Genomic DNA, 27,680 nt, shown 5'->3' with positions numbered 1-27,680 from the left:
CAAATCGTTAAAATTTCAAAAACCAACCTTCTCGAAATCAGATCATCAGATGGGGAAATCGTCTCCTTACTATCGAGTTTTAGTTTAGTTTTCCAGAAATTGGCTCCTTAGAGATTCATTAAAATAATAAATGTTGGGATATCTTCATTGGAGAGGTTCAGATTTGGTATCTTAACAAAAATCTAAATACAAAATATTAGTTTGATATTACTATATATCTCAAAACATAATTTGATTTAGATTCTTTTATGTGCTGAGACATCGAACAATATTTGTTAAGAATATATACGGTAACATTTCAATGTTCGTTATATATTACTAGTATAGGGAGGAAATATTAACAGAATTAATTTAGCTATGTATGTCAGTGCATTTATATATTTTTTTTGTCACATATCAAGAAAAAACTCTAAAACTAAATTTGAACGAAACAGAAACTTAAGATCCCCTATCCCCTATATATTAATCCTGGAACATTACAACATGTTTTGTAGCCACGTGTCATCACTAGGATGATTCTCAGAAATCCTTAGAAAAATATGTTGGTCCATATAAATATATATTATACTTTTTATTAAACTAATTATCATATTAATCAATAGTCTTAAATTCTTTCCTTAAATAAAAACTACGTAAGTTTATTTCCTTAAATAAAAACTACGAAATTACCTAATACGATTAACGTATATATGATAATTAATGATTACAAATCAAAAATATTTGATAAAAAAATTTGTATCCTCTACATTTTATTTTAATTAATATTATAAAAAAAAATCACTTAAACATATCTTAAAAAATAGTTTTTTTCATATATGTTATATTTTGAATTTCTTAAAACGTCTATAAATTACCAAAAATTTTAAGATGTTATTAAGATAATACTTTTTAGAACAGAACATGATCCGAAATGAAATATTTCAGATATCGAATATATCGAAACCAGATTTATATACTTAAATATATTAATTTTTTTAGAATTTAATATCTAAAAGAATATTAAAAATATATAAAATGTTAAGTTGTCCAAAATACTTGAAAATATTTACAAATAGTTAAAAAATACATGATTAAAATAGTTAAATGATATTCAAAATACCAATACTTCAAATATCTATTGATTTCTTATCCGAATATTGAAGCTAACCAAATTTTATGTTAAGTTTAAGTATTTTACCTTGCATTATACACATTTATATATTATAAATAATTTTTTTATTTTTATATTTTGAGAAATTTAAAGTATATACGAATTTTTTTTTTTTTTTAAATAAAATGAGTTATCTGAGTCCAAATCTAAACCGAACCCGCAGATCTGAACCGGATCGAACTCACAAAAAATCGAAATATAACTGAACCGAACCAAACTAAACTGAACCAAATGGTATCAATGTCCACCCCAAATCAAATGTAAAAAAATTCTCGATAACAAGATGCATTCTAATTGTAATATTTCAATACAACATATTTTAAAAACTCACTCCGCGCATGGCGCGGGTTATCATCTAGTAAGATATTAAAAGGTAACTTTTTTTTTTTTTGGTAAAATGAAGGTAACTTTTGTTAGCATGCAGATGAAACAACCAGGGATAATTCTGAAGTTAATATTTTCGAGTTTTCATAAATTGAATGCAAGCAACATCGACAAATCAAGAGAAGTCCGTCTACGAACCAAGAGAGCGGGCATAAAGAGTCATGGGCAATGGCAGTCAGAGCAAGCATTTGCTCATGTTTGGCGAGTGCTGATAATAGTATCCGGTCCATATAGACCGGAATGGTACATCAATGTAAACCGGAACCGAGTTTTAAGGAGGGATCAAATTAAGGCGCACGTCATACTTTGAAAAAGCGTTGGAGGTCGGCTCTTAAAAGTTAAAACCTACGCGTGCCGTCCAATTACTCGCTCGATAAGGAAACGAAAATAAAAAGGCGAAATAACACGTGGAGAAATCTGGGATGTGGACGTGAGTGAAAGAAAAAGCTTTGGTCTCTCCCAGATTGAACGACGACCAATGGATGTGTAATGAGAACCCCACACACCCATCGAAACGCTTGGCTCTCAAAACATTTCGACTTCTATTTATTATTTAAAGATATTTCTTCCCTTCATTGCTTCTCCATCTTTTTTCTTTCTTCTCTCTCGAAGTTTCTTTGGATCAGAAAAAAAAAAAAGAAAGGTAAAGAAAAAACCACTTCTTCATTGGTTAGGTTTCAGTTTCCTTTCCAATATCTTTTCTGTTTCAATTTGGATGGTTACATTGTTAGCATTTTCAGCTTTTTTTTTCTCCCTTAATGATTTCTATTTATCGATTCGTTAAGTGTTTTTTTTTTTAAATTGTTATTTCGAGTTATGGTTTGGAGTTTATCTATAGAGATGTGTATGTTGTCGATGAAAGACTTATAATGGTAGTAAAACTAGAAGTGTTTTGTTTGGATCTCTTGTCATTGGAGGGATTGAGATTAAGTTTGTTAATTTATTTGATTCAGGTGTCTATCAACTTGGTAATTAAAAATGGCGTACGAGGAGAACTTTCAGAAAACTTCCGGACCCAAGTATGATTGTCTTTTATTCGGTAAGAAGATAAAAATATGATTACTTTTATTTTCAATGTTAAAACATTTGATTTGTTATTGAGAAACTATGGTTTTAAAGTTTCAACCTTTTTAACTGATTATAATATTTGTATGACTTTGATGAAACAGATATAGATGATACTCTTTACCCTTTCAGTTCTGGTCTCGCTACGCTTGTTAAAAACAACATTCAAGGTTAACTCATTTCTTTCTTCTTCTTCTTATCTTGAAAATTGGTTTGTTCATGTTATAGCTGAACATGTGTTTGTTCTTGTTGCTGCCATGGTAGAGTATATGACTCAGAAACTTGGTATTGAAGAAGATAAAGTCCAAGAACTCTGCCTTTCTCTTTACAAAATCTATGGAACTACTATGGCCGGTCTCAAGGTATCTTCCTGTTACAATAACCTACTACTTGTGTATCTACCAATCAGTTCTGATGTTGATTCTTTTCAGGCTGTGGGTTATGACTTTGACTATGACGATTTCCATCGGTACTCAACTTTACCTCCCCATTTTTTATATTTGCTTATCATTCTTTTAGAGGTGTTTTGGTACTTAAAGACTCCTTCTTTTGTTACACAGTTTTGTTCATGGGAGATTGCCATACGCAACACTCAAGCCTGACCCTGTTCTGAGGAATATCATTCTCAGCTTGCCTATTCGCAAAGTTGTATGTATTTTTCTTTTACTAACCTCTTACGTTTTGCTTCCATTTACCTATATATTCTCTCATCTCTTCTGCCTACAGGTTTTCACGAACGCAGACAAGGCTCATGCAGCCAAGATCATTGCTAGGCTAGGCCTAGAGGACTGCTTTGAAAGAATCATATCTTTCGAGACTCTCAACCCCATCACCAAAACCGAATCTCCTGTTGCTGCTACTGAAGCCAGAGAGATCTTCGACATAAGCAGTTACATCGCAAATCCTGACCCAAGCGTTGAACTCCCAAAGACTCCGGTTATTTGCAAACCATCTGAAGGAGCATTCGAACAGGTTTTCAAGATGACCAACATCAATCCTCACAAGACAGTAAGAACACAATCAAAATCTCTACCTCTCTTTCGTTTTTATATTATCACTAAACCTCAAAAACTACTTGGTGGTTTTTGCAGTTGTTCTTTGATGACAGCATCCGTAACATTCAAACCGGGAAACGTGTGGGTCTCCACACTGTATGGGTAAGTAAAAGAAGCAGAGACTTGTAACAGAACTTATCAATCTCAACGCTGACTTCTTGTTACTGTATTATTTAGGTTGGGACCTCACACAAAGCGGAAGGGGTAGATATTGCACTGGAGCATATTCACAACATACGTGAAGCTTTTCCTGAACTGTGGGATGCTGCTGACGACAAAGCCGAGGAGATTAGAGCCAGGCAGAAGGTTGCCATTGAAACCATAGCTTAAAACAAACATTTCATCTCAGCTGCTGATAGTTACACATTTCTTATCATCACTATACTCACTCTTTGAGGAGAAAAAAAATAATAAGTGTAATCTAAAGCAAGCCTTTTATTGAGAGAAACATGGAATGTAATGAAACAAGTTGAGTTTTATTTTAATTTGATAATATAAAAAAAATGAATGCAAACATCTTTTTAATCTCCTTTACAATGGATAAGTGCAATGATTCTAATGACATCTTTTTTTTTTTTAATCATTCACTTGCTTTTATTCTTCCTCTCCTTTTGACATATACAAAAGAATCTGAATCATGATGATTCCATGCAAGGAGACAGACACCATACTAAACGGAGCATTCTCCTGAACGCTGGTGAAAACTCTCGCCATGGCTCCACCCAAGTTAATCAAACAAGTCAAGAAACTAAGCTGTGCCCAGTGCTCTTGTTTCTGAAATTCTTCCAAATCTGAGCAACTTTCGAAGACAGCAGTATCAAATACTTCGAACCATAACCAAAAGGATCAATCCGACAAGTGAACAGAGTTGGTGCTAAAGCAAAGAACAGAACTGCTCTGACCCAAGTTGAAACAGAGAGAGGTGGTCGAGTGAAATAGTAACCACAAGCCACACCAAGATCAAAGCTTGGATCAAAAGAAACACAAGTTCACCAAAAGCTGAGAAGGAAGCTTCTTGTCAAGACAATACACGCGAGTGAGATTGTGTAACCAACCAATTCTAGCTCAAATGCAGCAACACTCAAGGCCTCTCACACTCTTTGGACCGAAAGGACTTGTTTTCGCAGATTAGAATCCGGTTCAGTTTCAAATACCCAAAAACTAAACCAATTCAATTTCGGTTTGGTATTTAATTTTAAATTTTCAAATTGGTACGGTTTGAATCGGTTAGCTTTTACCAGTTAATTTAAACCTAAACTGTAGCCAATTGTTGGACAGAGCTTCTTCTTGTCGGAAACTGAACCTAATATAATAACGATAACACTCGATTCGATTTGTTCATCCTCTCCTCTCCGGAACCGGAAATCTCGTGTTGGTATCTGTATCGGAGAAGAAGCTACTACAATGGCGAAGAGGGAGATTAGTAGTACTTTGAGGAATCTAAAGGTTTGTGTTTTATCTTTACATGTAGCTTTATCCATCGATATGCACACATGCTTATCACAAGTTATAGAGTTGATTTGGTACCAAAGTTGCAAACTTTCAGTAACGAAACTGCGTTATCAGTCGTGTAGCTTTTACAGTTTGTGAGTCTAGTATGAGAATCAAGTTGGTTTGATGAACTTTATATACTGGTTGGTGCTGTTTGTTTCTAGTTTATGCAAAGATCTGCTGCGAAAGAGGAGAAGAAGATTGATAAAGAGCCAAATGGGAGTTTTTCTTCTCTCGGAAGTGTCGTTGCAAAGAAGTGGTTTGTTTTTTTGTTTTTGTTAATGTTTTGTTTGCTGTAGTTGTGTGTGTATGTGTTGTTTTACCCTTTGTTCATGAATCATGACATTAACTTTTATTGTTCGTTTTTTTTGTTGTCAGTATCAGATATCATGTGTTTGGTTTTATTTTGTAACACGTGATTTGATGATTGATTGATGCAGTGTGGTTATAACAGACTGGGATCCTCAGCCTGGAGCCTTGTTAGGACGCATGTCGTTTCAGTCTTTCAACCCCTCCATCGAGGTTTGTTTCTGTGGACGCTAAGGCCTGAGATAGTTTACGCTTGATGTTCTTCTCCTTTTGAGCTCTCTGTAAAAATTAGACTCTTTCTTTCTTTAGAAACTGAATGAAGAAGCCACAAGCGGTCCAGAAACAGATGCTTCTGTTCCCACAAGCTCTAGCAGTAATGGAGGAAGAATGTCTTTTAGGTCTGTACCACCCTTCGATTTTATATTCCGTTTGCTTCTCAACAAATGAAGTCATTATTGATAGCAGTGCATTCTGTCACCTATTATCTGTTTCGTTTCTGTTTTTCTTTTTTTACTGTCTCTCTATAACTTGTAAAAAACTCAAAATGCATACTCTTTCAGTGAACCGAAGGTTGAGCCAAGCCGGGAAATAAACGGTGACTTGAAAAGGAAACAGTCTGAGGAACAAAACCATCCTAGCAAGTCCCCTAAGAGCAGTGACAAACCATCACCGAGCAACAAGAAAGGCGGCGATGGTTTCAAGAAACCCAAGGGCAGGAACGCAGCCTGGAACGTTTTGAAGCAACTAAAACAACCTCAAACCAAAAAGGGTTTAAATTAGCTGCCTGCAGCAACCTATTTGCAGTTAGTAGTTCACATCGATTCATATGTGGTTGTAGATTACTCCTTCCGCTTTCTGTTAGCTCCAGCCATATATACGAAGGAAACAACTTTGTCTTTCCATCAAGGTTTTGAATCCATGATTACTATATGTACTTGCAGGAGAGAATAAGATTCATTCAATTCTTGCGATCAAACAGTTTTGACAATACCATTGGCAAACAAAAATAATGAAGCAATAGAGAAGTAGTAACAATTTGCAAATGATTATATAATTGTCTGTTAACTATTCTGAAGTTTTCCAGCAAGAGAAAATATAGACGGCTGTCTTTTCATCCCTGAAATATCCAGAGGTTATAGCTACCGCTCAAAACGTCTTTATGGTAACGTTTCCTCACGATGTCATTAGCACTCCATCATACATTTGCTATATACATCGTTATATTTTTTTTTTCGTGAATCAATGTTGGGACATGCATCTAACTGCGACTTGTTAGAGATAAGCGGATGCTAGAAACTAGTAAACATATATTACATATCAAACTGCAAAAACAATACTGTTTTCCGATAAAAATTCCAAATTACAAATACCAAATTGCTTACACAACATTCATCTTTTGTCTGCTAGTAACATAGCATTATGTTTCACAACATTCAAAGCATATTATTATGAAGAAATATGATACATCAACAAGTCTTTCAAGTTTGTAGAGGAGCAAGCATACAAGACACACTTTAACTTCTAGCTCCTCTTCTGGTTTTGAAGAACCTCTCCTTGATTGAGATTAATTCTTTTACAACCTCACTCATTCCCAAGCGGTTTGCTGGAGACTCTTCAGAACACCCAAGTCCCACTTCTAAAACCTTTGTCAAGCACTCAGCAGCAGGGAAGCCAATTCTAAGGCCGTTGTGAAGAACCAATTCGTCTGCCACATCCAAAACTTGATCTGGTATTGCAGACCTGATGCAGCTACGGAGCGTTAAGTCTCCTCCGAACATCTCATCGGTTGGTCGTTTTCCACTGAACATTTCGAAAATGAGAATCCCAAAGCTATACGCATCACCATGCACTGATATTTCTCCTCCCATTGCATATTCTGCACCATAAGTGAATAAACAAAAGATTGTAGCAGGAAATATACTCTCTCCCTTCCCAAAAAAAAAAGATATCTAGAGTATTTATGCATATTAAGAATATAAATAATATTTATAATCAAAATTTCTATTTACTTTTACTATACACTTTACTTTTGGGAACAAAGAGAATATTAATTTTCTTCGTTCAGACATTATATGTGTGATAGGTTTACCTGGTGCTGCATAGCCGATGCTTCCTCTGATTCCAGCCGAGCTAAGTTGGTTAATGAAGGTTTCCTGGTCAAATTTGAGGAGGATCCGAGCAAGACCAAAGTCGCTAACATGGGCGGTTAGATCATCGTCTAGAAGAACGTTGCTTGGTTTAAGATCGCAATGAGAAATCGCTTCGTGGCAATTAAGATGAAGATACTCCAGAACAGAAGCCACATCTATCACTATGTTAAGCCTCTCCAAAAGTGTCAACGTTCTTGAGGGTCTAGAAATATCTTCTATTTCCTTTGGGTGCAGCCACATATCCAAGCTTCCATTTGGCATGTACTCATAGATTAAAGCTCTGAAATCATTTCCTTGGAAATCAATGCTCGAACAAGCTGTCACCAGCTTTACAAGATTACGATGTCTAATGTCTTTCAGAGATTCACATTCTGCCATAAAGCTCCTCATTGCTCCACGTCTCTGCATGTTTAAAACTTTCACTGCAACAACCTTATTCTCAGCAGGGAGAAAAGCTTTAAACACGGTACCAAAGCTGCCTGACCCGATCAGATTACTCGAAGAGAAGCCATCTGTCACATTTCGAAGATCTACATAACTTATCATTTCATGAAAAACCCTCAAGGTGGAAGGAGCTGCTTCATTAGTATTTTTCTTCGTTCTGCTTTTTAACCAACAAAGAGAAACTGAAGCTATGAACAAAAGCAAAAGCAAAAGCAAAGATATGCCTATGCTTATCCGAATCACAAGTTTCTTTTTTGAATTTCTAGGTGGTTGCGTAAAACATGGTTTTAGTCGCAGTTCCAATACGCCTCCACATAGATTTTTGTTTCCAGATACTGAAACAATATTGACATTTTTGAACTTTCCTTCTTTTGGCACATTTCCCTCGAAGTTGTTAAAAGATAGATTGAGATATTCCAACAACCTAAAGTTTGCAAGATATTCAGGGATTCTTCCGGAGAGATTGTTGCTGGAGAAATCAGCCTCTTTAATATCCACTAACCCACTTATTTCTGGAATGATTCCATCAAAAGAATTTCCTTGCAGATCAAGTTGTTCCAGTGAGAGACACTTTCCCAGAGTCGCTGGGAGTTTCCCTGATAGCTTATTATGAGCAACAAATAAATTAACAAGTTTTCCAAGTCGTCCAATATCTTCTGGAAGAGAGCCCGTCAATAAATTATTTGACAAACTTAGAGAAACAAGGGTTGAAATTTGTATAATCTCATGAGGTATAATACCATTCAACTTATTATTATGGAAATGTAAATGTAGCAAATAGCTACACTTACCAAGACTTGGAGGAATGATTCCTTCAAAACTATTGTTGGACAAATAAAGTTTTTCTAACCGAGTGATGTTGCCTAAAGAATATGGTATCTCTCCTGACATTCTATTTGCATGGACACTTAATCCCATCATTCCTGAAAGTTTCCCAAAAGAGACTGGGATTGGTCCTTCTAATAGATTTCCGGACAACACTAATGCTTGTAGGCCTATGAGATTCCCAATGTCATGAGGAATGCTTCCAGATATGAAATTATTTTGAAGAAGTAACTGATTGAGGTTCATTGACAGATTGGCAATGGAGGCAGGCAAGTCACCCCCAAGCCTATTGGATGCCACATGTAAGGATTGCAATGTTGTACAGTTAGTCAAAGCAACGAGAAATTCAAGATCTCCAGCTGAAAAACTTCCCAGAGAATTGTCACTAAGGGATAGTGTTTGAAAATATCGTAGTTTTCCAAAGTTCAGAGGAATACTTCCTGTCAGACTGTTATACTCCATGGCCAAAAAGCGAAGAGCTGAAATATTTGCAAGTGTTGATGGAATGGCTCCTGTGAGAGAATTATTTCCCATAAACAATTTTTGGAGGTTTGGTAGCAAATTACCAAAATCAGGCCTCAGGTTTCCAGAGAAACCATTACCATACATGCTTAAATGCTTAAGTGAGGACAAATTGTAAATTGCAGAAGGAAAAACGCCAGAGAAATTGTTCATGTGTAACGCAAATTCCACCATTTGAGTCAATCTAGCTATAGCATCTGGAATTTCTCCTTCTAGATTGTTTACTGCAAAGGAAAGGTGTCTGAGGGATGTTAGGTTTCCTAGAGATAGAGGGAGTTTTCCTTTCAAATTGGTTTTACCAAGATCTAAAATAACAAGCTTATTCAATGATCCTAGTTCTGAAGGAAGAAGACCTTGTCCAAGATTATTTGAATATAAATCAAAGACCAATAATCTAGAACAGTTGAACAGACTGGCTGGAATCCCTCCATTGAGGAAATTAAATGCCATAAACAAATGTTGAAGTCGAAATAAGTTTCCCAGCTCTTGAGGGATGGTTCCACCAAAAGAATTTTCAGTGAGATTAAGTGATATGAGAAACGAAAGATTACCAATAAATGGCGATATCACTCCACCCAGTTGGAATCCTCCGAGGTCCAAACGAGTAACTCTCTTGTGTTTTCGGCCACATGTAACCCCATTCCATCTGCAGAGAGGGGATGAGTTGTTCCATGAAGACAGCAAAACCTTTTTCTCCTCAGAAACTTGAGACTTGAACTTGAGTAATGCTTGCTTATCAGTTTCATGGGTATTCCCGAATGCTTCAAGTGACATGAGAGCACTGAAAGAAAGGAAAAGAAAGAGTTTCATGCTTCTTCTTTATAACCGTACAAACTGATGAGCAAAATGTATGATGGATATCTTCCAATTGTTTATTGAGTTATTTCACTCTCGCTTTAAAGCTGCTCATGTTACTCTGTCTCCTCTTTTAATTTCACATTGACCCGTTCAAATGCAGAAGACTTTTCCAAATCAGATAAGGTCAAGACTAAAGAGACAAGTGGTGAGCACCGAAAGAAAGGAAAAGAAAGAGTTTCATGTTTCTTGTTTTTTTGCAGTAAATGAGTAGAAAGAGATAAGAGATATCTTCCAAAACGTTTAATCGGGCTATAATTAACCTTTCACTCTCGCGTTTAAAGCTGCTCATGAAATATCTTCCAAAACGTTTAATCGGGCTATAGTTAACCTTACATTTGTCTCCCCTCTTAAATTTCACACTGGTCCATTCAAATACAAAAGACTTTTCAAGAATCTAGTAAGGTCAAGACTAAATTGACAAGCGACTCTGAAAAGTCTTTTTGGATTAATACCCAAGAAATGTAGTGAGTAGTCGTTAGAGGAAAAGTCTCTTTGAATTTATTTCGCTTGATTTTGGTAATCACGGTTTGCAAAAAAACATATAATGAAAAAAATTTAAATTTATAAATAGAAGTCCATGTTGATGAAGACTGATGGAGGCCGTAATTGTAAATGAGTTTTGTCAACTCTTGTAGGCTCCTACCCACCTTCCTAATCTCTATGACTGATTCTCAAAGATAATCTGGTTTTTGTCCAATAATTACAATGAAGAGGATTCAACTCAATATCAACCCTTGACAAAGCAGTGATCATCATAATACTATTCTAGGACAAAATTAAAAACATGACCAAAGAGTACCTCTGCATCAGCATAAGTTGATTGTCGCAAGAGACTGCACTGAGGGTACTTGATAACCATACCACCGAAGCTTTAGCTGCAACAGTAACAATAATTTAACTACAGTAACATCTGTCAAACATGTCATCAACTATCAAAGGCTTGCCATCGTAATAAGAATCCATGGCCTAATAAATCAATTCACCATTAGAGACGAATTTCAAGAACACGAGAAAACAGAGTTGGAGCTAGGCGTACTTGGCGAGGAAGAGCTTCGAGAGTTTCTTTTCTTGCCTCTATTGGGTTCTGGGTCTTCTGGTAGAGATCCGAACCGAAAAAGAAGCTCCGGCTCGGTTGACTACACGACACGATTCGGCACGTGCACTCGACATGCGTTTTATTTATATATATATGCATTGTTCCTCTTTTGAGCTTCTCCTCCATCAATAACTTGCAAAACGTTTGTAACTTGTGGGTCAAGCAAGTGAAAACAATTAGAAAACTGAAAAAGCAAAGAAGAAGATAAGAACCGTTTTGTTCATAAAAAAAAAAAAAAAAGATAAGAACCGTTAAAAAAAGAGAGTAGCTTAGCGCACTGAGTTGATTTCCCGCTGCGATCAAGTCTTTTAATGTACCTCTCTTGGCTTCGCACTTCTTCCGGAATAAGGTTCGAGTCTCCGTAATCCGAAGTGATGAACGCTTGAGTGCGCTTGGGTGGCGATAGTAAAAAGATCGTGGTGGCATTGTTAAAGCTCTGAAACTTGTAGAAACTATTAAACATGAATATTTAGATATCAAATTGCTAAAGCAATGTTTTACCAATAGAAATTCCAAATTCCAAATATCGAAATTGCTAACACAACATTCATCTTTTGTCTGCTAATAACGTAGCATTATGTTCACAACATTCAAAGCATATTATGAAGAAATATTATACATCAACAAGCCTTCAAGTTTGTAGAGGAGCAAGCATACAAGACGACACTTCAACGTCTAGCTCCTCTTCTTGTTTTGAAGAACCTCTCCTTGATTGAGATTAATTTTCTTACAACCTCACTCATTCCCAAGCGGTTTGCTGGAGACTCTTCAGAACACCCAAGTCCCACTTCTAAAACCTGTGTCAAGCACTCAGCAAGGGGGAAGCCAATTCTAAGGCCGTTATGAAGAACCAATTCGTCTGCCACATCCAAAACTTGCTCTGGCAATGCAGACCTTATACAGCTACGGAGGGTTACGTCTCCTCCGAACATCTCATCAGTTGGTCGTTTTCCACTGAACATTTCAAGCATGAGAATCCCAAAACTATATGCATCACCATGTATTGATATTTCTCCTCCCATTGCATATTCTGCACCATAAGTCATATCAAACAAATTTGGAGCAAGAAATATACTCTCTCTGTTCCGAAAAGAAAGATTTTCTAGAGTATTTACTTTTGTTATACAGCTTCCAATAACTATCAATCAATGATATAAAATCAATTCAAATATTCTCAATTAATGATTTTAAAAGTATACTCCCTCTATTTTTCAATAAGTGTCACTTTAACATTTTTTCTTATTACACAAAAATGTCATTATACAATTTCAATGCAATTTAGACTACTTTTTAGCTTAATATTAATTGTCAAATACATTGATATTATAAATAAATCTATTTGTTTAAAATACTTTAAAATTATTAAATTAATAAAATCATAAATGCATTTCAATCATTTTCTTAATATGTGTGAAAATTATTTAAGTGATTCTCTTTATGAAACATAGGAAGTACAAAATACCTTAATGATATAGATATTTTTTTCTCTATGGAACAAGGAAAAAATATAAAAAATCTTACTTTCGGGAATGAAAGAAATATTAGATTTCTTCATTCAAACATTAAATGTGTGATATGTTTACCTGGTGCCGCATAGCCGATGCTTCCTCTGACTCCAGCCGAGCTAAGTTGGTTAATGAAGGTTTCCTGGTCGAATTTGAGAAGGATCCTAGCAAGACCAAAGTCACTAACATGGGCTGTTAGATCATTGTCTAGAAGAACGTTGCTTGGTTTAAGATCGCAATGAGCAATAGCTTCATGGCAACTAAGATGAAGATATTCCAAAACAGAAGCCACGTCTATCGCTATGTTAAGCCTTTCTAAAAGTGTCAATGTTTTTGAAGGCCTAGAAATCTCTTCAAATTCCTTTGGATGCAGCCACATATCCAAACTTCCATTTGGCATATACTCATACATTAGTGCTCTGAATTCATTTCCTTGGAAATCGATACTCGAACAGGCTGTCAACAATTTCACAAGTTTACGATGTCTAATGTCTTTCAGGGATTCACATTCTGCCATGAAGCTCCTCATTGCTCCACGTCTCTGCATATCTAGAACTTTCACTGCAACAACCCTGTTCTCAGAAGGCAGAAAAGCTTTAAACACACTACCAAAGTTGCCTGACCCGATCAAGTTACTTGAAGAGAAGCCATCTGTCGCATTTCGAAGATCTCCATAACTTATCATTTCATGAAAAAACCCCAAGGTGGAAGGAGTTGCTTCATTGATAATTTTCTTCTTTCTGATTTTTAGGCAACAAATAGAAACTGAAGAAATGAACAAAAGCAAAAGCAAAGATATGCCTATGCTTACCCTAATAACAAGTTTCTTTCTTGAATTTCTTGGTGGTTTCGTAAAACATGGCTTTAGTCGCAGTTCCAAGACGCCTCCACAAAGATTTATGTTTCCAGATACAGAGACAATATTGGCATTTTGGAATTTTCCTTCTGTTGGCAGATTACCCTCGAAGTTGTTGAAAGATAGATTGAGATACTCCAACGAGCTAAAGTTTGCGAAATATTCAGGGATTCTTCCAGAGAGATTGTTTCTTGAGAAATCAGCCTCCTTAATACCCACCAACCCACTTATATCTGGAATGATTCCATCAAAAGAATTTCCTTGCAGACAAAGTTTTTCCAGTGAAAGACATTTTCCCAAAGTCGCTGGGAGTTTCCCTGATAGCTTATTATGCGCAACATATAACCTACCAAGATTTCCAAGTCGTCCAACATCTTCTGGTAGAGAACCAGTCAATGAATTATTTGACATGCGTAGGGAAACAAGGGACGGAATTTGCATAATCTCCTGAGGTATAATACCATTCAACTTATTATTATCAACGTCTAAATATAGCAAATATCTACATTTACCAAGACTTGGAGGAATGATTCCTTCAAAACTATTGTTGTATAAATAGAGTGTTTCTAACCGAGTGATGTTGCCTAAAGAATATGGTATCTCTCCTGACATCCTATTTGCATTGACAAGTAATTCCACCAATCCTAGAAGTTCCCCAAAAGAGGCTGGCATTGGTCCTTTCAATAGATTTTTTGACAACCAAAATGTTTGTAGGCCTATGAGATTCCCAATGTCATGAGGAATGCTTCCAGAAATGAAATTATTTTCAATGTCTAACTTGTTGAGGTTCATTGAAAAATTGGCTATGGAGGCAGGCAAGTCACCCCCAAGCCTATTGAATGACACATCTAAGTCTTGCAGTAGGGTACAGTTGGTCAAAGAACTAAGAAATTCAAGATCTCCAGCTGAAAAACTTCCCAAAGAATTATCACTAAGGGATAGCATATACAAATATCGTAGTTTTGAAAAGCTCGGAGGAATACTTCCTGTCAGACTGTTAAACTCCATGCCCAAACGTTGAAGAGTTGAAATATTTGCAAGTGTTGAAGGAATGGCTCCTGTGAGAAAATTATCTCCAATAGTAAAATATCGAAGGTTTGGTAGCAAATTACCAAAATCAGGCCTAATGTTCCCCGAGAAATCATTACCAAACATGGTCAAATACTGAAGTGAGGACAAATTGTAAATTGCAGGAGGAAAAACACCAGAAAAATGGTTTATTGGTAACGATAAAAACACCAGTTGAGTCAATCTAGCTATACAATCAGGAATTTCTCCTTCCAGATTGTTTTGGCCAAAGGAAATTTCTCGGAGGGATGTCAAGTTTCCTAAAGATACAGGGATTTTTCCTCTCAGGTTGTTTTTACCAAGGTCTAAATAAACAAGCTTAATCAAGGATCCTAGTTCTGAAGGAAAACCTTGTCCAAGATGATTTGAATATAAAACAAGGTCCAACAATCTAGAGCAGTTGAACATTCTGGCTGGAATCCCTCCGTTGAGGAAATTATATGACATATCCAAGTGCTGAAGTCTAAACAAGTTTCCCAGCTCTTGAGGAATGGTTCCACCGAAAGAGTTATCAGTTAAATTAAGTGATATGAGAAATGAAAGATTACCAATAAATGGCGATATCACTCCACCCAATTGGAATCCTCGGAGGTCCAAACCAGTAACTCTCTTGTGTTTTCGGCCACATGTAACCCCCGTCCATCTGCAGAGAGGGGACGAGTTGTTCCATGAAGACAACAAAACTGTTTTGTCCTCAGAAACTTGAGACTTGAACTTGAGTAATGCTTGTTTATCAGTTTCATGGGTATTTCCGAATGTTTCAAGTAATATGAGAGCACTGAAAGAAAGGAAAAGAAAGAGTTTCATTTTCTCGTATTTTGCAGGAAATGAGCACAAAGAGAGCTTTTCAAAAATCAAATACTTATACAGAAAACTTTTCAAAATCTGAATAAGGCCATGACTAAAAGGACAACCGATTCTGAAATATCTAAAGTAGGCCCGGGCGTTCGGCCTTTGAATCAGGTTCGGGCTGGTTCTTTCGAGTTTGGATCTTTCGGGTCCTAAACATTTAGACCCAATATATACTTCTAAATTTTTGGTTTGGGTTCTGGTCAATTCTTTTCGGGTCCGGATCGGTTCGAATCTATAATTAAAATACTTGTAAAATATTTATTACTTTCCCGGTCCGGATTGGATTCGGGTATTTAGGATCTAAAAAGACATGAAATACGAAAATTACATCAAATTTTAATCAAAATTTGTAATGTATATCTAAAATTTTACAAAATAACTTAAAATAAACTAATAAAAATTAAAATAAAACATTTTTAAATTCTAAATTTTTACATTTAAAACTTCATATTACTTGAAAATGTTACAAAATAATAACAAAAATTGTTAACAAAAAAAATATTTCAACTAAATCATAAAATAAGATATATAAAATAGAACACAATAAAACATAGTTATTGGATATTCGTATTTTTTAGTTGGGTATGAATCTGTTCATATCGGATCAGATCTATTCGGGTCGATTTTTTTCGGGTTCAGGTCTATTCGGTTCTGTTTTTTCGGATATAAAATTTTAGACACAATAGATACTTATAAATTTCCGAGTCGGTTCCGATTCGGATATTTTCGGATCGATTCCGGTTTAGATTTTCGGGTCCAGGTTAACCCATGCCTAATCGAAAGGTAAAAAGAGAAAATACGACCAAAAGAAGTAGTGAGTAGTCTCGTTAAAGGAAAAGTCTCTTTGAACTATTTAGCTTGATTTCGGTAATCACGGTTTGCAAAATAAAAAAAACTAGATATTGATCCGTGCGACCGCACGGGTATTTATTTTATGTTTTTAATTTTTTGTTTGTATTAAATGATATATTTGTAATAATTGATCATAAATTTAGATCGAAAACTTTTTTTTCAGTAATAACAAAAATTAAAATTAAAAATTTAATAAAATATTATTATATAAATTAAATTGTCATAATCACGGGTATTTATTTTCTGTTTTTAATTTTTTGTTTGTATTAAATGATATATTTGTAATAATTGATCATAAATTTAGATCGAAAACTATTTTTTTTGCAGTAATAACAAAAATTAAAATTAAAATTTTAATAAAATATTATTATATAAATTAAATTGTCATAATTAAAGTAGTATTGGTGTGGGTCATAATGCTTTCGAATTCCAAATATTTGGAATTTCTATTAATATAAATTTGTTAAAGAATAATCTCACTCGGTATTTAATTTTAAATTTTAATTTGTTTGTGTACTAAATATTATATTTGTAAATGTAATCATATTAAATTAAATAATTTTATATTTTTTGCTTTTAACATAAAATGTATCACCGACACTGGAGATTACCTAAACAAATCTAACATTTATATGATTAGATGTATGTGTAAATATATAGCACACAAAGTTTTTGAATGATAAATATAAAAATAGAAAATATGGTTAGTATGCTATTAAACATGATACATTAGTTATAAAATTTGTAAGAAAAAAAAATTTTAGACTTTTAACAAATTTGTGACATATAAAAACTAAGATTAAAATTTGTAAGAAAATGAAATGTAATATAATATATATTTGATCTAACTGTTAATTTCTTACGTGTCCAATAATTTTCAGATTGGATTTGACAATTAGTTTTCATAATTACTGTAGACTGACGAGAAAGTCAATGGAAAATAATTTTTCGAAAATAAATAAGGTGATTCAGTTTCTATATCTTGTAGTAGGGATGAATGTTCGGATATCCATTCGGGTTTGATTCAAGTCTCTTTGGATTTTAGGTTTTCGGGGTGAAAAGTTTTAGCCTCATTTAGGTATTTATAATTTCGATTCATGTTCTGGTTCGGATAACTCATTTAAATTGTTTAAAAAATTAAAATTCTTAAAATATAAAAGTAAAAATATATATATCAAATAAATTTGAATAATGTATGCCAAAAACTTAAACTTAACATAAAAATTGGTTTGGTTCGAATACTAAAAAATAGTGACGGCACAATAATTTTTCTACCATACCATATGTGATTTTATTATTATTAAATGTGGTAAATTTAGAATTAGGAAATGTATTTATTAAATTGAAAAGACAGCATTAATAAAACTATAAATAATTTTGAAATTGATTTAATAGAGAAGGAAAGTTAAATTTTATATTAGGAAAACACATTAACTCAACTAAAAAAACAAACATTAAAACAGGTAACTTAATTTATATTAGGACAATACATTAACTCTACTGAAAAAGACAAGCATTAAATTAGGTAGTTTAATTTAATTCTCAGTGGCATAGTAGTGTAAATAACTTTGAAAACTTAGGGGAAATTTATATGGGTACTTCTCTTTTAATAATATAGAATATAGATGAAAAAGGTATATTACAAGGGAAAATGGCATAAAAAATTATGAAATCTGTACACTTTAAGTTTTTTTTTTGACTTTGGGGCTGTTAGTGGGAGTTGGATTTTTAATGATGGGTAGAATTTTTAGAATCTACTATTATTGGTTTATAGATTTTTACTTTTTCATTAAAATATAATGTTATTGGTTTGATAATTTTATAATTCTATATAATTTTTTGTTATTCAAAAAGTTTAGATTTTAATGATTGTACAGATCTATCAAAGTAGTTGTTATTGAGAGTTGTATTCTTCATATTTTAACTCATAACACAAGATTATGAAAATACTACCTATATCCTTGAGATTCTTTGAATGTTACAAACACTTTCTAGTTACTAGTATCCTTCTTCACACAATTGAGAAGCGTCCCCAAAACTTATGTTCTTATATTTGGTCAGAACTATGTAAACTTGGAACGCCTATCTCTCCTTGACCGTGAAAATATATCCTGCCGTATACCCATTTTCTACCAAATGGTGACGCAGACTTCTGAAGCATTAAGACAAAACCAAAACAATAATTTGTTGTTAGAAAGCTACAGAGAGGGAGGGACTATCTAAGATAATGGGATATAGTTACTTTTAACTTCTACTTTAGTACGGAACTCCAAGGTGCATCCACAAACATGGCAGTCGGCTTTATGAGCGGATCGGTTTGATTGATCTGATCTCACAGAAACTCATCAAAATCCAAAACAGAGGATTTTGTAAGTTTGTGTTGGTGCAAAAGATATGTACCTCTTCACCAGAATTTGGACAGTCTCCTTTAAGAGCTGCCAAGTCCTTTCTCCATATATAACCCTTTAAGTACTCCAACTGGTAAACAACATTATTATTATCTCAGTAATATGTCCGTAAATGATATAGTTATTAGCAGACAAGAGTAGAAATTTCATACCTGTAGAGGATGCAATCGGATATCTAAAAGCAGGTCCTAGCAATATGAGAAGCTACCAGGATCAAAGCTTGGATCAAAAGAAACGCAAGTTCCCCAAACCACTTCTAGCTCAAATGCAGCATACACGTAACCCTCTTACTGTCCAAGATTTTCATCATCTAAAGAAAACACAGACGCTATAAGCATAATCAAGCTGAGGAAGGAAGCTTCTTGGTTGGTTGAATTTAAACCTGATGTAATGAACTTTTTGGCAGGTTTTTGGGGCGATATCCTCAGGTATAGTTTAACGTTACTACGCCATGATTCTCAAGGTTGATGAAGAAGATAACGGAGGACATGCAGCTTTACTCCAAGGAGGTCTCTTCGCATCACTTACTCTCTTCTTTGTAACTTTGATCTTTTTCTTTGCTTCAACAGTTGTAGTGAAGGTTTAACTGAAGCTATTTCGTGTGTTGTCTGTCTGCAGCTCGCATGGGATTCTTGTCTATATAGCATGGTACACTTCTGCAAAATCTGAGCAAACATTCTATTGATCAGACAGAACCTTCTCAGTGGAATCAAGATGAGAGCAGAGGAGACAAAGAGGCGTTGCTTGAGTACACTCTTTTAACTTTATCCAACACCACTTCTTGGTTTAGTTTATTTATAGATGAACCGTATGGAGTAACGTCTAAAAGGAGAACAAGAGTGTTCATCCATTCACCTTCCATGACGGATCACCTAAAGTTTGACAAAAGTCTGCAACTTTCCTCTGAAAGTCCACTCCCTCATATCTCTCATCTCTTGTGAATCCTCTCTCAGCAGCTCCTCCAGGTGAAATGTCAAGGTAAAGTACACAAGCCGGCAGCCCTGTTTCCGGCGCCTTGCACCAATAAATATAAGACCGGCACCTCACCAGAATATGAATAACGATAAGAGTCGTTCCTGTTTAAAGCTTCTCCTCCATCAATGACCTGCAAGAAAACAGTAACTTGGTGGTTACGCAAATGAAAACAATTAGAAAACTAAAAGATAAGAACCTCTTCTCCCAACGATTGGCTGGCGCTGAAGAGGAGATGAATGCTACGATCATCTAGAAATAGAGTAGCTTTTTGATAAGTTTAGAGTCACGAACTCTCCTTATCACTGAATCTCTCTCTCTTTGATTTATGAAATAGAAAGATCCAAACAACGATAACGTTTACAAACGAAAAGGATAATAGATGATGCTAATTTAGTTTCGATGTCTCAAAGTCACAATCCAGTTTTCACCATATTCAGGATAAACCTCAAATATAAACAATGATGATAGTATTTAAAGGAAGAGAGAAGCTTCAAGCCAAAGCCTCTGATCGAGACAGCGTCTCTGTTTCCCATGCCACGTCTGCCTTAGTCAACTAGTTGTGATCTTTCTCTTACCTCAACTCTGTCATTGTAATAAGCATCCCTCGCCTTATTCACTATTTCCAAATCACAAAAACGAATCAATTCACCATTTAGTGACGAACATCAAAAAAGAAAAATAAAACAGAGTTGGGGCTAGGCATACATGAAGAGCTTCAAGAGACCTTCCTGACGTGAGGAGGCTGGTGCAGTGAAACCACCTCCATGGACCTTCTGGTGGAGATCCGAACGGAGAAAGGAACTCCAGCTCGGTTGATCAACCTGGAAACTCAACGATCGACGAAGAGCTAATGGGGGTGCAAGTGCCCGCCATGAAAACAGAGTATCTAATCCTCTTCACTCGCCGTAGAAGAAGAAGAAGAAGAAGATGCGAGAAACGGTGACCACACGAAACTACTCGGGGCGTGCACACAACATGCGTTTGATTTATATATATATGCGTTGTTCCTGTTTCAGTGTTTTGAGCTACTCCTCCATCAATAACTTGCAAGACGTTTGTAACTTGTGGGTCAAGCAAGTGAAAACAATTAGAAAACTAAGAAAAGGAAGAAGAAGATAAGAACTCTCTTCTCCCAACGATAACTGTCGGGAAACCTTCAGAGCTCTGTTTGATGCCCTGAACCGTTAAAAGAAAAGAGAGTAGCTTTGCTCACTGAGTTGATTTCCCTCTGCGATCAAGTCTTTTAATGCACTTCTTGGCTTCGCACTTCTTCCGAAAGAAAAGCTTCGAATCTCCATGATCTGAAGTGATGAACGCTTGAGTGAGTGGAAGTGGAGATAGTTCAAGGATCGTGGGTCAATGCTAAAGCTCTGAAACTTGTAGACACTACTAAACATGTATAATTAGATATATCAAATTTCTAAAGCAATGTTTTACCGATTGAAATTCCAAAATTACAAAAACCAAACTGCTAAAACAATATTCATATTTTGTCTGCTAACAGCGTAGCATTATGCTCACAACATTCAAAGCATATTATTATGAAGAATATGATACATCAACAAGTCTTTCAAGTTTGTAGAGGAGCAAGCATACAAGACACACTTTAACTTCTAGCTCCTCTTCTGGTTTTGAAGAACCTCTCCTTGATTGAGATTAATTCTTTTACAACCTCACTCATTCCCAATCGGTTTGCTGGAGACTCTTCAGAACACCCAAGTCCCACTTCTAAAACATTTGTCAAGCACTCAGCAGCAGGGAAGCCAATTCTAAGGCCGTTGTGAAGAACCAATTCGTCTGCCACATCCAAAACTTGCTCTGGTAATGCAGACCTGATGCAGCTACGGAGCGTTAAGTCTCCTCCAAACATCTCATCGGTTGGTCGTTTTCCACTGAACATTTCGAAAATGAGAATCCCAAAACTATACACATCACCATGTACTGATATCTCTCCTCCCATCGCATATTCTGCACCATAAGTCATACAAACAAGATTGGAGCAAGAAATATATTAATTTTCCTTCATTCAAATATTATATGTTTACCTGGTGCTGCATATCCGATGCTTCCTCTGACTCCAGCCGAGCTAAGTTGGTTAAGGAAGGTTTCTTGGTCGAATTTGAGAAGGATCCGAGCAAGACCAAAGTCACTAACATGGGCGGTTAGATCATCGTCTAGAAGAACGTTGCTTGGTTTAAGATCGCAATGAGAAATCGCTTCATGGCAATTAAGATGAAGATACTCCAAAACAGAAGCCACATTTACCGCTATGTTAAGCCTTTCCAAAAGTGTCAACTTTCTTGAGGGCCTACAAATCTCTTCAAATTCTTTTGGGTGCAGCCACCTATCCAAGCTTCCATTTGGCATGTACTCATAAACTAGAGCTCTGAATTCATTTCCCTGGAAATCAATACTCGAACAAGCTGTCAACAGCTTCACAAGATTACGATGTCGAATGTCTTTCAAGGATTCACATTCTGCCATAAAACTCCTCATTGCTCCACGTCTCTGCATGTTTAGAACTTTCACTGCAGCAACCTTGTTCTCAGCAGAGAGAATGGCTTTGAACACGGTACCAAAGCTGCCTGACCCAATCAAATTACTCGAAGAGAAGCCATCTGTCGCATTTCGAAGATCTCCATAACTTATCATTTCATGAAAAGCCCCCAAGGTTGAAGTAGTTGCTTCATTGATACTTTTTTTCTTTCTTCTTTTTAACCAACAAAGAGAAACTGAAGATATAAACAAAACCAAAAGCAAAGATATGCATATGCTTACCCCAATCACAAGTTTCTTTCTTGAATTTCTTGGTGGTTGCGTAAAACATGGCTGTAGTCGCAGTACCAAGGCGCCTCCACAAAGATTTTTGTTTCCAGATACTGAGACAATAGTGCCATTTTTGAACTTTCCTTCTGTTGGTACATTTCCCTCAAAATTGTTGAATGATAGATTGAGATACTCCAACAAGCTAAAGTTTGCAAGATATTCAGGGATTCTTCCGGAAAGATTGTTGCTTGAGAAATCAACCTCCATAATACCCACCAATCCACTTATATCTGGAATGATTCCATGAAAATAATTTCCTTGCAAATCAAGTCTTTCCATTGAGAGACACTTTCCTAAAGTCTTTGGAAGTTTCCCTGACAGCTTATTATGAGCAACAGATAAATTACCAATATTTCCAAGTTGTCCAACATCTTCTGGTAGAGAGCCAGTCAATAAATTATTTGACATTTTTAGGGAAACAAGGGTTGAAATTTTCATAATCTCCTGAGGTATAATACCATTCAACTTATTATTCCCGATATCTAAATATAGCAAATAGCTACATTTACCAAGACTTGGAGGAATGATTCCTTCAAAACTATTGTTGGACAAAGATAGTCTTTCTAATCGTGTGATGTTGCCTAAAGAATATGGTATCTCTCCTGACATTCTATTTGTCGAGACACTTAATTCCAGCAATCTTGGAAGTTTCCCAAAAGAGGTTTGGATTGGTCCTTTCAATAGATTTTTGGGCAACCAAAATGATTGTAGGCTTTTGAGATTCCCAATGTCATGAGGAATGCTTCCAGATATGGAATTGCTTCCTAGAAATAACTCTCTGAGGTTTATTGACAGATTGGCAATGGAGGCAGGCAAGTCACCCCCAAGCCTATTGAATGACACATCTAAGCTTTGAAGTTTGGTGCAATTAGTCAAAGCAACAAGAAATTCAATATCTCCAGCTGAATAACTTCCCAAAGAATTTCCATTAAGGCCTAGTGTTTGCAAATATCGTAGTTTTGCAAAACTCAGAGGAATACTCCCTGTCAAGCTGTTAAGTTCCATGGCCAAATATTGAAGAGTTGAAATATTTGAAAGGGTTGATGGAATGGTTCCTGTGAGAGAATTATTTCCTATAAGCAATTCTCGAAGGTTTGGCAGCAAATTACCAAAATCAGACCTCAGGTTCCCAGAGAAATTGTTACCAAACATGTTCAAATACTGAAGTGAAGAAAAATGGTAAATTGCAGGAGGAAAAACACCAGAGAAATTGTTTAATGCTAACCCAAGTTCCACCATTTGATTCAATCTAGCTATACCATCTGGAATTTCTCCTTCCAGATAATTTTCTGAAAAGGAAAGTCCTTTGAGGGATGTCAAGTTTCCTAGAGACACAGGGAGTTTTCCTTTCAATTTGTTTTTACCAAGGTCTAAAGAAACAAGCTTCCTCAATGATCCTAGTTCTGAAGATAGACCTTGTCCAAGATGATTTGAAAATAAATCAAGTTCTAACAATCTAGAACAGTTGAACAGACTTGCTGGAATCCCTCCGTTGTGGAAATTAAATGCCATAACCAAATGCTGAAGTCTAAATAAGTTTCCCAGCTCTTGAGGGATGGTTTCACCAAATGAGTTATCAGTGAAATTAAGTGATATGAGAAACGAAAGATTACCAATATATGGCGATATCACTCCACCCAATTGGAATCCTCCGAGGTCTAAACCAGTAACTCTCTTGTGTTTGCGGCCACATGTAACTCCCGTCCATCTGCAGAGAGGGAACGAGTTGTTCCATGAGGACAGCAAAACTTTTTTCTCCTCAGAAACTTGAGACTTGAACATGAGTAATGCTTGCTTATCAGTTTCATGGCTATTCCCGAATGCTTCAAGTAACATGAGAGCACTGAAAGAAAGGAAAAGAAAGAGTTTCATTTTTCTCGTATTTTGGAGGAAATGAGTACAAAGAGATGAGCAAAATGTATGATGAATATCTTCCAAATGTTTATAGGGCTATTATCTTCCACATTGATCCATTCACATAAAGAAGACTTTTCGAAGATGAGATAGTCAAGAATAAAAAGACAAACAATTGTGAAATATCTGAAGGTAATAAGAGCAAGTAGTACCCAAGAGAAGTGGTGGTGAGTAGTCGTTGATTTACCCGCCCCACACGGCGGGACTATTTAATAAATTTTGTTTTTATTGAATTAGCATTAAGCTAAGAGGAATGTACTTATGAATAATCTGAAGAGAATCACTCTTGCATTGGACACGACAAGTGGTGGCCCTCATCCGTGGATTGTTATGAGGCTCTGTTCCACTTGTTGGAGGCTTTTGGCGATGTCCCTCAGGGATAGTATACGGTTACTACGCAGTGATTCTAAAAGTTGATGAAGAAGATATCGGAGGCCATGCAGCTTTACTCCACGAGGGTCTTTTCCCATCACTTGCTCTATTCTTGGTAACTTTGTTATTCTTTTCTTCAGTGGTATTAAACGTTTAACAGAATCTATTTCGAGTCTTGACTGCAGCTCGCATGGATTTTTTTCGATATAGCTTGGAGGGAACACATTCTTTTTTTTTTGCTCAGAAGCAAAATGTTAGCTCTCCGTTAATTCGTAACCCGGAATGAATCTCTGTTTTTCTGTGTGTTCTGTCTGAAGTAAATCAAGTAGTAGGTTACAAAGAGACAAAACGCTATGCTGCTACATTTTTTTAATGAATCTTTTGAATGTTACAAGCGCTTTCTAGTTGCTAGTATCTTTTCTTAACACAATTGAGAAGCGTCCACAAAACTTATGTTCTTATTTTATTCAGAGAACTATGTAAACTTGGAACTTTGATCTCTCCTTGGCCGTGAAACAAGGTATACATCCTGCCGTATACCCATTTTCTACCCATGGTAACGAAGATTTCTGAAGAATTAAGACAAAAACTAAACAATCATTTGTTGTTACAAAGCTACAGAGGGTGGATGAAGATAACGATATAGTTCATTTGTACTTCTACTTTGGTACGGAACTCCAAGATGCATTCACAGACATGACAGTCGGCTTTGTGAGCTGATCGGTTTGATTGATCAGATCTCACAAACGCAAAAGCCTACACAAAAAAAAAGAATACTCATCAAAACTCAAAACAGAGGATTTTTAGAAGCATGACTAGTTGTGATCTATCTTACCTCAACTATGTCAAAAATGTCATCAACACATCAAAAGCCTAATTCATTATTTCCATTTCACAAAAAAAAACGAATCAATTCACCAGTAGAGACGAACTTCAAGAACACAAAAAAACAGAGTTGGGGCTAGGTGCAGTGAAACAACCTCCATGGTCTCGGGTCTTGGACCTTCTGGTGGAGATCCTAACAGAGAAAGGAACTCCTGCTCAGTTGATCAACCTGGAAAGCTCAACCATCGAAGAAGAGCTAATGGAGGTGCAAGTGCCCGCCATGAAAACAGAGTATCTAATCATCTTCACTCGCAGGAGAAGAAGAAGGTGCGAGAAACGGTGACCACACGATACGATTCGGCGCGTGCAGGCAACGTAAGTTTGATTTATGATGATTGATGAAAATGGCATTACGTTAATACACATCTTAGTAAACACGAGACTGTTTATTTGATATACAAAGTTGTTACCGCTTGTTAAGAGAAAAGGTTTCCAAAAAAATGCGTCTGCCGGGAGTCGAACCCGGGTCTATTGCTTGGAAGGCAATTATCCTAACCGTTGGACTACAGACGCTTCGTGCTATATTTCCATGTTTTATTCTTTGTATACTAACATTATTGTGTTATCTATTGCTTGCCTTATCATTTGAGTTTTTGTGCATTGATGGCTAGACAACGAGTGTAGAGTAGAAGTAGAACCCTGAAGGTGGTAACATATCCTCCAAAAATGCTAAGAAAATTAGCGATACAATTAACTTAAATCATGTAAATACTAAGAAAGCATTGCTGCAGTTAACTAACTCTACCATCTCCGTTAAAGTTTTAATACATGCCACAGCCCAAAAAATCGCCACCGAGACATCATCGTCTCTACAGCGACAGTTTACTTGGGTTTTTGGTCGTGACAGCAGTAAAGGCAGCGCACCAATCTCTTCTCACTGAATCTTGAACCTTGTCGTCCCCAACAAAAGGCAACCAAGCTTCCTCTCCCGAGTTCGCCATAGACCAGCTTACCTTATCTGGTGCATTCTCAAAATCAAAGTTCAATGGCCGTGGCGGTGGCGGTGGTGGCGGCTGCTCTTTAGCTTTTCTGCTGGATTTACTCCTTCCTTGGCCTTCCAAATGCTGCAAATATACAAGATTCCATATTAATCACAAGTTTTTTTCAAAAAAAAAAAAGAAACGGCGGTGAAAGGTTCAAACTTTAAAGCATGTTAACTCACGTCTGGATTGAAATCTGCTTTCTTGCTTCCTTTCTTAGGGGTGGTTCCATGTTCCAAGTAGTACAGCACTTCGGTCCTGGACCGAAACCTACGCCCTGTGACTGGTTCGTAATAGTACTGCAAACACAAGATTAATCAAACTTAATGCTAATCACATTTAGCCCTATAAACACACGAATCCATTGTGTACTCTCTCTACTACAAGAACACACTTCACACTATGAAAGATGCAATTTTTTTTAAAAATCTAAAAACACTGTAGCAGCGACGAATCAGAGAATCTTCAATGTGAACAGTTTCGAGCTACGACGAAGGAGTAAAAGATTAAGAGATTTCATATATACCTTATCCACCGAACCAGCTGTAGCACCGGAGGTTCGAACCTTATCTTCAACTCTCCAACCATCAGGTAACCAACTGTCTAACGGCGCCGAACGCTTCCTCGACTTCGAGTGATCCGGCGGTGGATTCACCTGTTCTGTACCGTTCGACATTCCGCTTCCTCCTTGATTCGGTCGCCTACTTCGCACTGCTTACTTAGGGTTCCGTCACCGGCGCGAGGAGACTGCTTCAAAAAAGTTATTGTTTAATTTAATGTGTTTCTGGGTTTCCAATTCGGTTTAGGTAAACCGAAATCGAATATAAAACTAGGATTT

The 27,680-nt window shown here is 36.1% G+C and overlaps 6 protein-coding genes, 2 long non-coding RNA genes, 1 other non-coding gene and 1 pseudogene across 11 annotated transcripts; 2 read left to right on the top strand and 8 right to left on the bottom strand.

Moving 5' to 3' along the window:
* Positions 1–2,038: 2,038 nt before the first annotated feature.
* On the top strand, positions 2,039–4,179 carry LOC108844196 (uncharacterized protein C24B11.05). The gene is made up of 9 exons (XM_018617417.2): positions 2,039–2,177; positions 2,488–2,573; positions 2,704–2,769; positions 2,864–2,961; positions 3,031–3,068; positions 3,160–3,247; positions 3,326–3,607; positions 3,691–3,756; positions 3,832–4,179. The coding sequence occupies exons 2-9, from the start codon at positions 2,513–2,515 to the stop codon at positions 3,982–3,984; spliced, it is 852 nt and encodes a 283-aa protein (XP_018472919.2). The 5' UTR covers positions 2,039–2,177; positions 2,488–2,512; the 3' UTR covers positions 3,985–4,179.
* Positions 4,180–4,245: 66 nt separating this feature from the next.
* On the bottom strand, positions 4,246–4,996 carry LOC130510114 (mannose-P-dolichol utilization defect 1 protein homolog 1-like; annotated as a pseudogene).
* Positions 4,950–6,430, top strand: LOC130509311 (uncharacterized). The gene is made up of 5 exons (XM_057005134.1): positions 4,950–5,100; positions 5,310–5,404; positions 5,586–5,667; positions 5,764–5,852; positions 6,015–6,430. Exons 1-5 carry the CDS (start codon positions 5,059–5,061, stop codon positions 6,232–6,234), a joined length of 528 nt encoding a protein of 175 aa, XP_056861114.1. The 5' UTR covers positions 4,950–5,058; the 3' UTR covers positions 6,235–6,430.
* A 321-nt stretch (positions 6,431–6,751) lies between these two features.
* LOC108848066 (probable LRR receptor-like serine/threonine-protein kinase At3g47570) lies at positions 6,752–10,320 on the bottom strand. 3 transcript variants are annotated; one of them, XM_057005131.1, is made up of 3 exons: positions 9,947–10,319; positions 7,544–9,619; positions 6,752–7,330 (listed from the first exon to the last, which is right to left on the bottom strand). In XM_057005131.1, the coding sequence occupies exons 1-3, from the start codon at positions 10,203–10,205 to the stop codon at positions 6,969–6,971; spliced, it is 2,697 nt and encodes an 898-aa protein (XP_056861111.1). In that variant the 5' UTR covers positions 10,206–10,319; the 3' UTR covers positions 6,752–6,968. The 3 variants fall into 3 exon arrangements, with proteins under 3 accessions (XP_056861111.1, XP_056861112.1, XP_056861110.1); XM_057005132.1 differs by having other exon boundaries at positions 7,544–8,116; positions 9,947–10,310; XM_057005130.1 differs by having other exon boundaries at positions 7,544–10,320.
* Positions 10,321–10,733: 413 nt separating this feature from the next.
* On the bottom strand, positions 10,734–11,490 carry LOC130509312 (uncharacterized). The gene is made up of 3 exons (XR_008943406.1): positions 11,237–11,490; positions 11,053–11,128; positions 10,734–10,935 (listed from the first exon to the last, which is right to left on the bottom strand). It is a non-coding gene; the product is annotated as an uncharacterized LOC130509312 (long non-coding RNA).
* Positions 11,491–11,885: 395 nt separating this feature from the next.
* Positions 11,886–15,585, bottom strand: LOC130494712 (probable LRR receptor-like serine/threonine-protein kinase At3g47570). Its single transcript, XM_057005133.1, has 2 exons — positions 12,933–15,585; positions 11,886–12,379 (listed from the first exon to the last, which is right to left on the bottom strand). Exons 1-2 carry the CDS (start codon positions 15,583–15,585, stop codon positions 12,018–12,020), a joined length of 3,015 nt encoding a protein of 1,004 aa, XP_056861113.1. The 3' UTR covers positions 11,886–12,017.
* A 5,705-nt stretch (positions 15,586–21,290) lies between these two features.
* Positions 21,291–24,656, bottom strand: LOC108848065 (probable LRR receptor-like serine/threonine-protein kinase At3g47570). The gene is made up of 2 exons (XM_018621473.2): positions 21,911–24,656; positions 21,291–21,833 (listed from the first exon to the last, which is right to left on the bottom strand). Exons 1-2 carry the CDS (start codon positions 24,561–24,563, stop codon positions 21,472–21,474), a joined length of 3,015 nt encoding a protein of 1,004 aa, XP_018476975.2. The 5' UTR covers positions 24,564–24,656; the 3' UTR covers positions 21,291–21,471.
* A 267-nt stretch (positions 24,657–24,923) lies between these two features.
* Positions 24,924–26,209, bottom strand: LOC130509310 (uncharacterized). Its single transcript, XR_008943405.1, has 3 exons — positions 25,958–26,209; positions 25,813–25,850; positions 24,924–25,733 (listed from the first exon to the last, which is right to left on the bottom strand). It is a non-coding gene; the product is annotated as an uncharacterized LOC130509310 (long non-coding RNA).
* A 94-nt stretch (positions 26,210–26,303) lies between these two features.
* On the bottom strand, positions 26,304–26,375 carry TRNAG-UCC (transfer RNA glycine (anticodon UCC)). The gene has a single exon. It is a non-coding gene; the product is annotated as a tRNA-Gly (tRNA).
* Positions 26,376–26,516: 141 nt separating this feature from the next.
* On the bottom strand, positions 26,517–27,608 carry LOC108848068 (methyl-CpG-binding domain-containing protein 6-like). Its single transcript, XM_018621476.2, has 3 exons — positions 27,369–27,608; positions 27,025–27,141; positions 26,517–26,926 (listed from the first exon to the last, which is right to left on the bottom strand). Exons 1-3 carry the CDS (start codon positions 27,516–27,518, stop codon positions 26,672–26,674), a joined length of 522 nt encoding a protein of 173 aa, XP_018476978.1. The 5' UTR covers positions 27,519–27,608; the 3' UTR covers positions 26,517–26,671.
* Positions 27,609–27,680: the final 72 nt, after the last annotated feature.

Source organism: Raphanus sativus, chromosome 3, assembly GCF_000801105.2.
Source record: "Raphanus sativus cultivar WK10039 chromosome 3, ASM80110v3, whole genome shotgun sequence".
NCBI lineage: Eukaryota > Viridiplantae > Streptophyta > Magnoliopsida > Brassicales > Brassicaceae > Raphanus > Raphanus sativus.
The sequence above is the reverse complement of the archived record's forward strand: the minus strand, read 5'-3'. Positions and strand labels throughout refer to the sequence as shown.

Coding starts and splice junctions, on each gene's coding strand:
- LOC108848066 (XM_057005130.1), bottom strand. CDS start 10,205: ATGAAACTCTTTCTTTTCCTTTCTTTCAGTGCTCTCATGTCACTTGAA. Junction 7,331..7,543: donor CATCGGCTATGCAGCACCAG/GTAAACCTATCA, acceptor CTTATGGTGCAG/AATATGCAATGGGAGGAGAA.
- LOC108848068 (XM_018621476.2), bottom strand. CDS start 27,518: ATGTCGAACGGTACAGAACAGGTGAATCCACCGCCGGATCACTCGAAG. Junction 27,142..27,368: donor CAGCTGGTTCGGTGGATAAG/GTATATATGAAA, acceptor TTGTGTTTGCAG/TACTATTACGAACCAGTCAC. Junction 26,927..27,024: donor AAGCAGATTTCAATCCAGAC/GTGAGTTAACAT, acceptor GTATATTTGCAG/CATTTGGAAGGCCAAGGAAG.
- LOC108844196 (XM_018617417.2), top strand. CDS start 2,513: ATGGCGTACGAGGAGAACTTTCAGAAAACTTCCGGACCCAAGTATGAT. Junction 2,574..2,703: donor GTATGATTGTCTTTTATTCG/GTAAGAAGATAA, acceptor TTGATGAAACAG/ATATAGATGATACTCTTTAC. Junction 3,757..3,831: donor TGGGTCTCCACACTGTATGG/GTAAGTAAAAGA, acceptor TGTATTATTTAG/GTTGGGACCTCACACAAAGC.
- LOC130509311 (XM_057005134.1), top strand. CDS start 5,059: ATGGCGAAGAGGGAGATTAGTAGTACTTTGAGGAATCTAAAG. Junction 5,101..5,309: donor GTACTTTGAGGAATCTAAAG/GTTTGTGTTTTA, acceptor GTTTGTTTCTAG/TTTATGCAAAGATCTGCTGC. Junction 5,405..5,585: donor AGTGTCGTTGCAAAGAAGTG/GTTTGTTTTTTT, acceptor TGATTGATGCAG/TGTGGTTATAACAGACTGGG.
- LOC108848065 (XM_018621473.2), bottom strand. CDS start 24,563: ATGAAACTCTTTCTTTTCCTTTCTTTCAGTGCTCTCATGTTACTTGAA. Junction 21,834..21,910: donor CATCGGATATGCAGCACCAG/GTAAACATATAA, acceptor CTTATGGTGCAG/AATATGCGATGGGAGGAGAG.
- LOC130494712 (XM_057005133.1), bottom strand. CDS start 15,585: ATGAAACTCTTTCTTTTCCTTTCTTTCAGTGCTCTCATATTACTTGAA. Junction 12,380..12,932: donor CATCGGCTATGCGGCACCAG/GTAAACATATCA, acceptor CTTATGGTGCAG/AATATGCAATGGGAGGAGAA.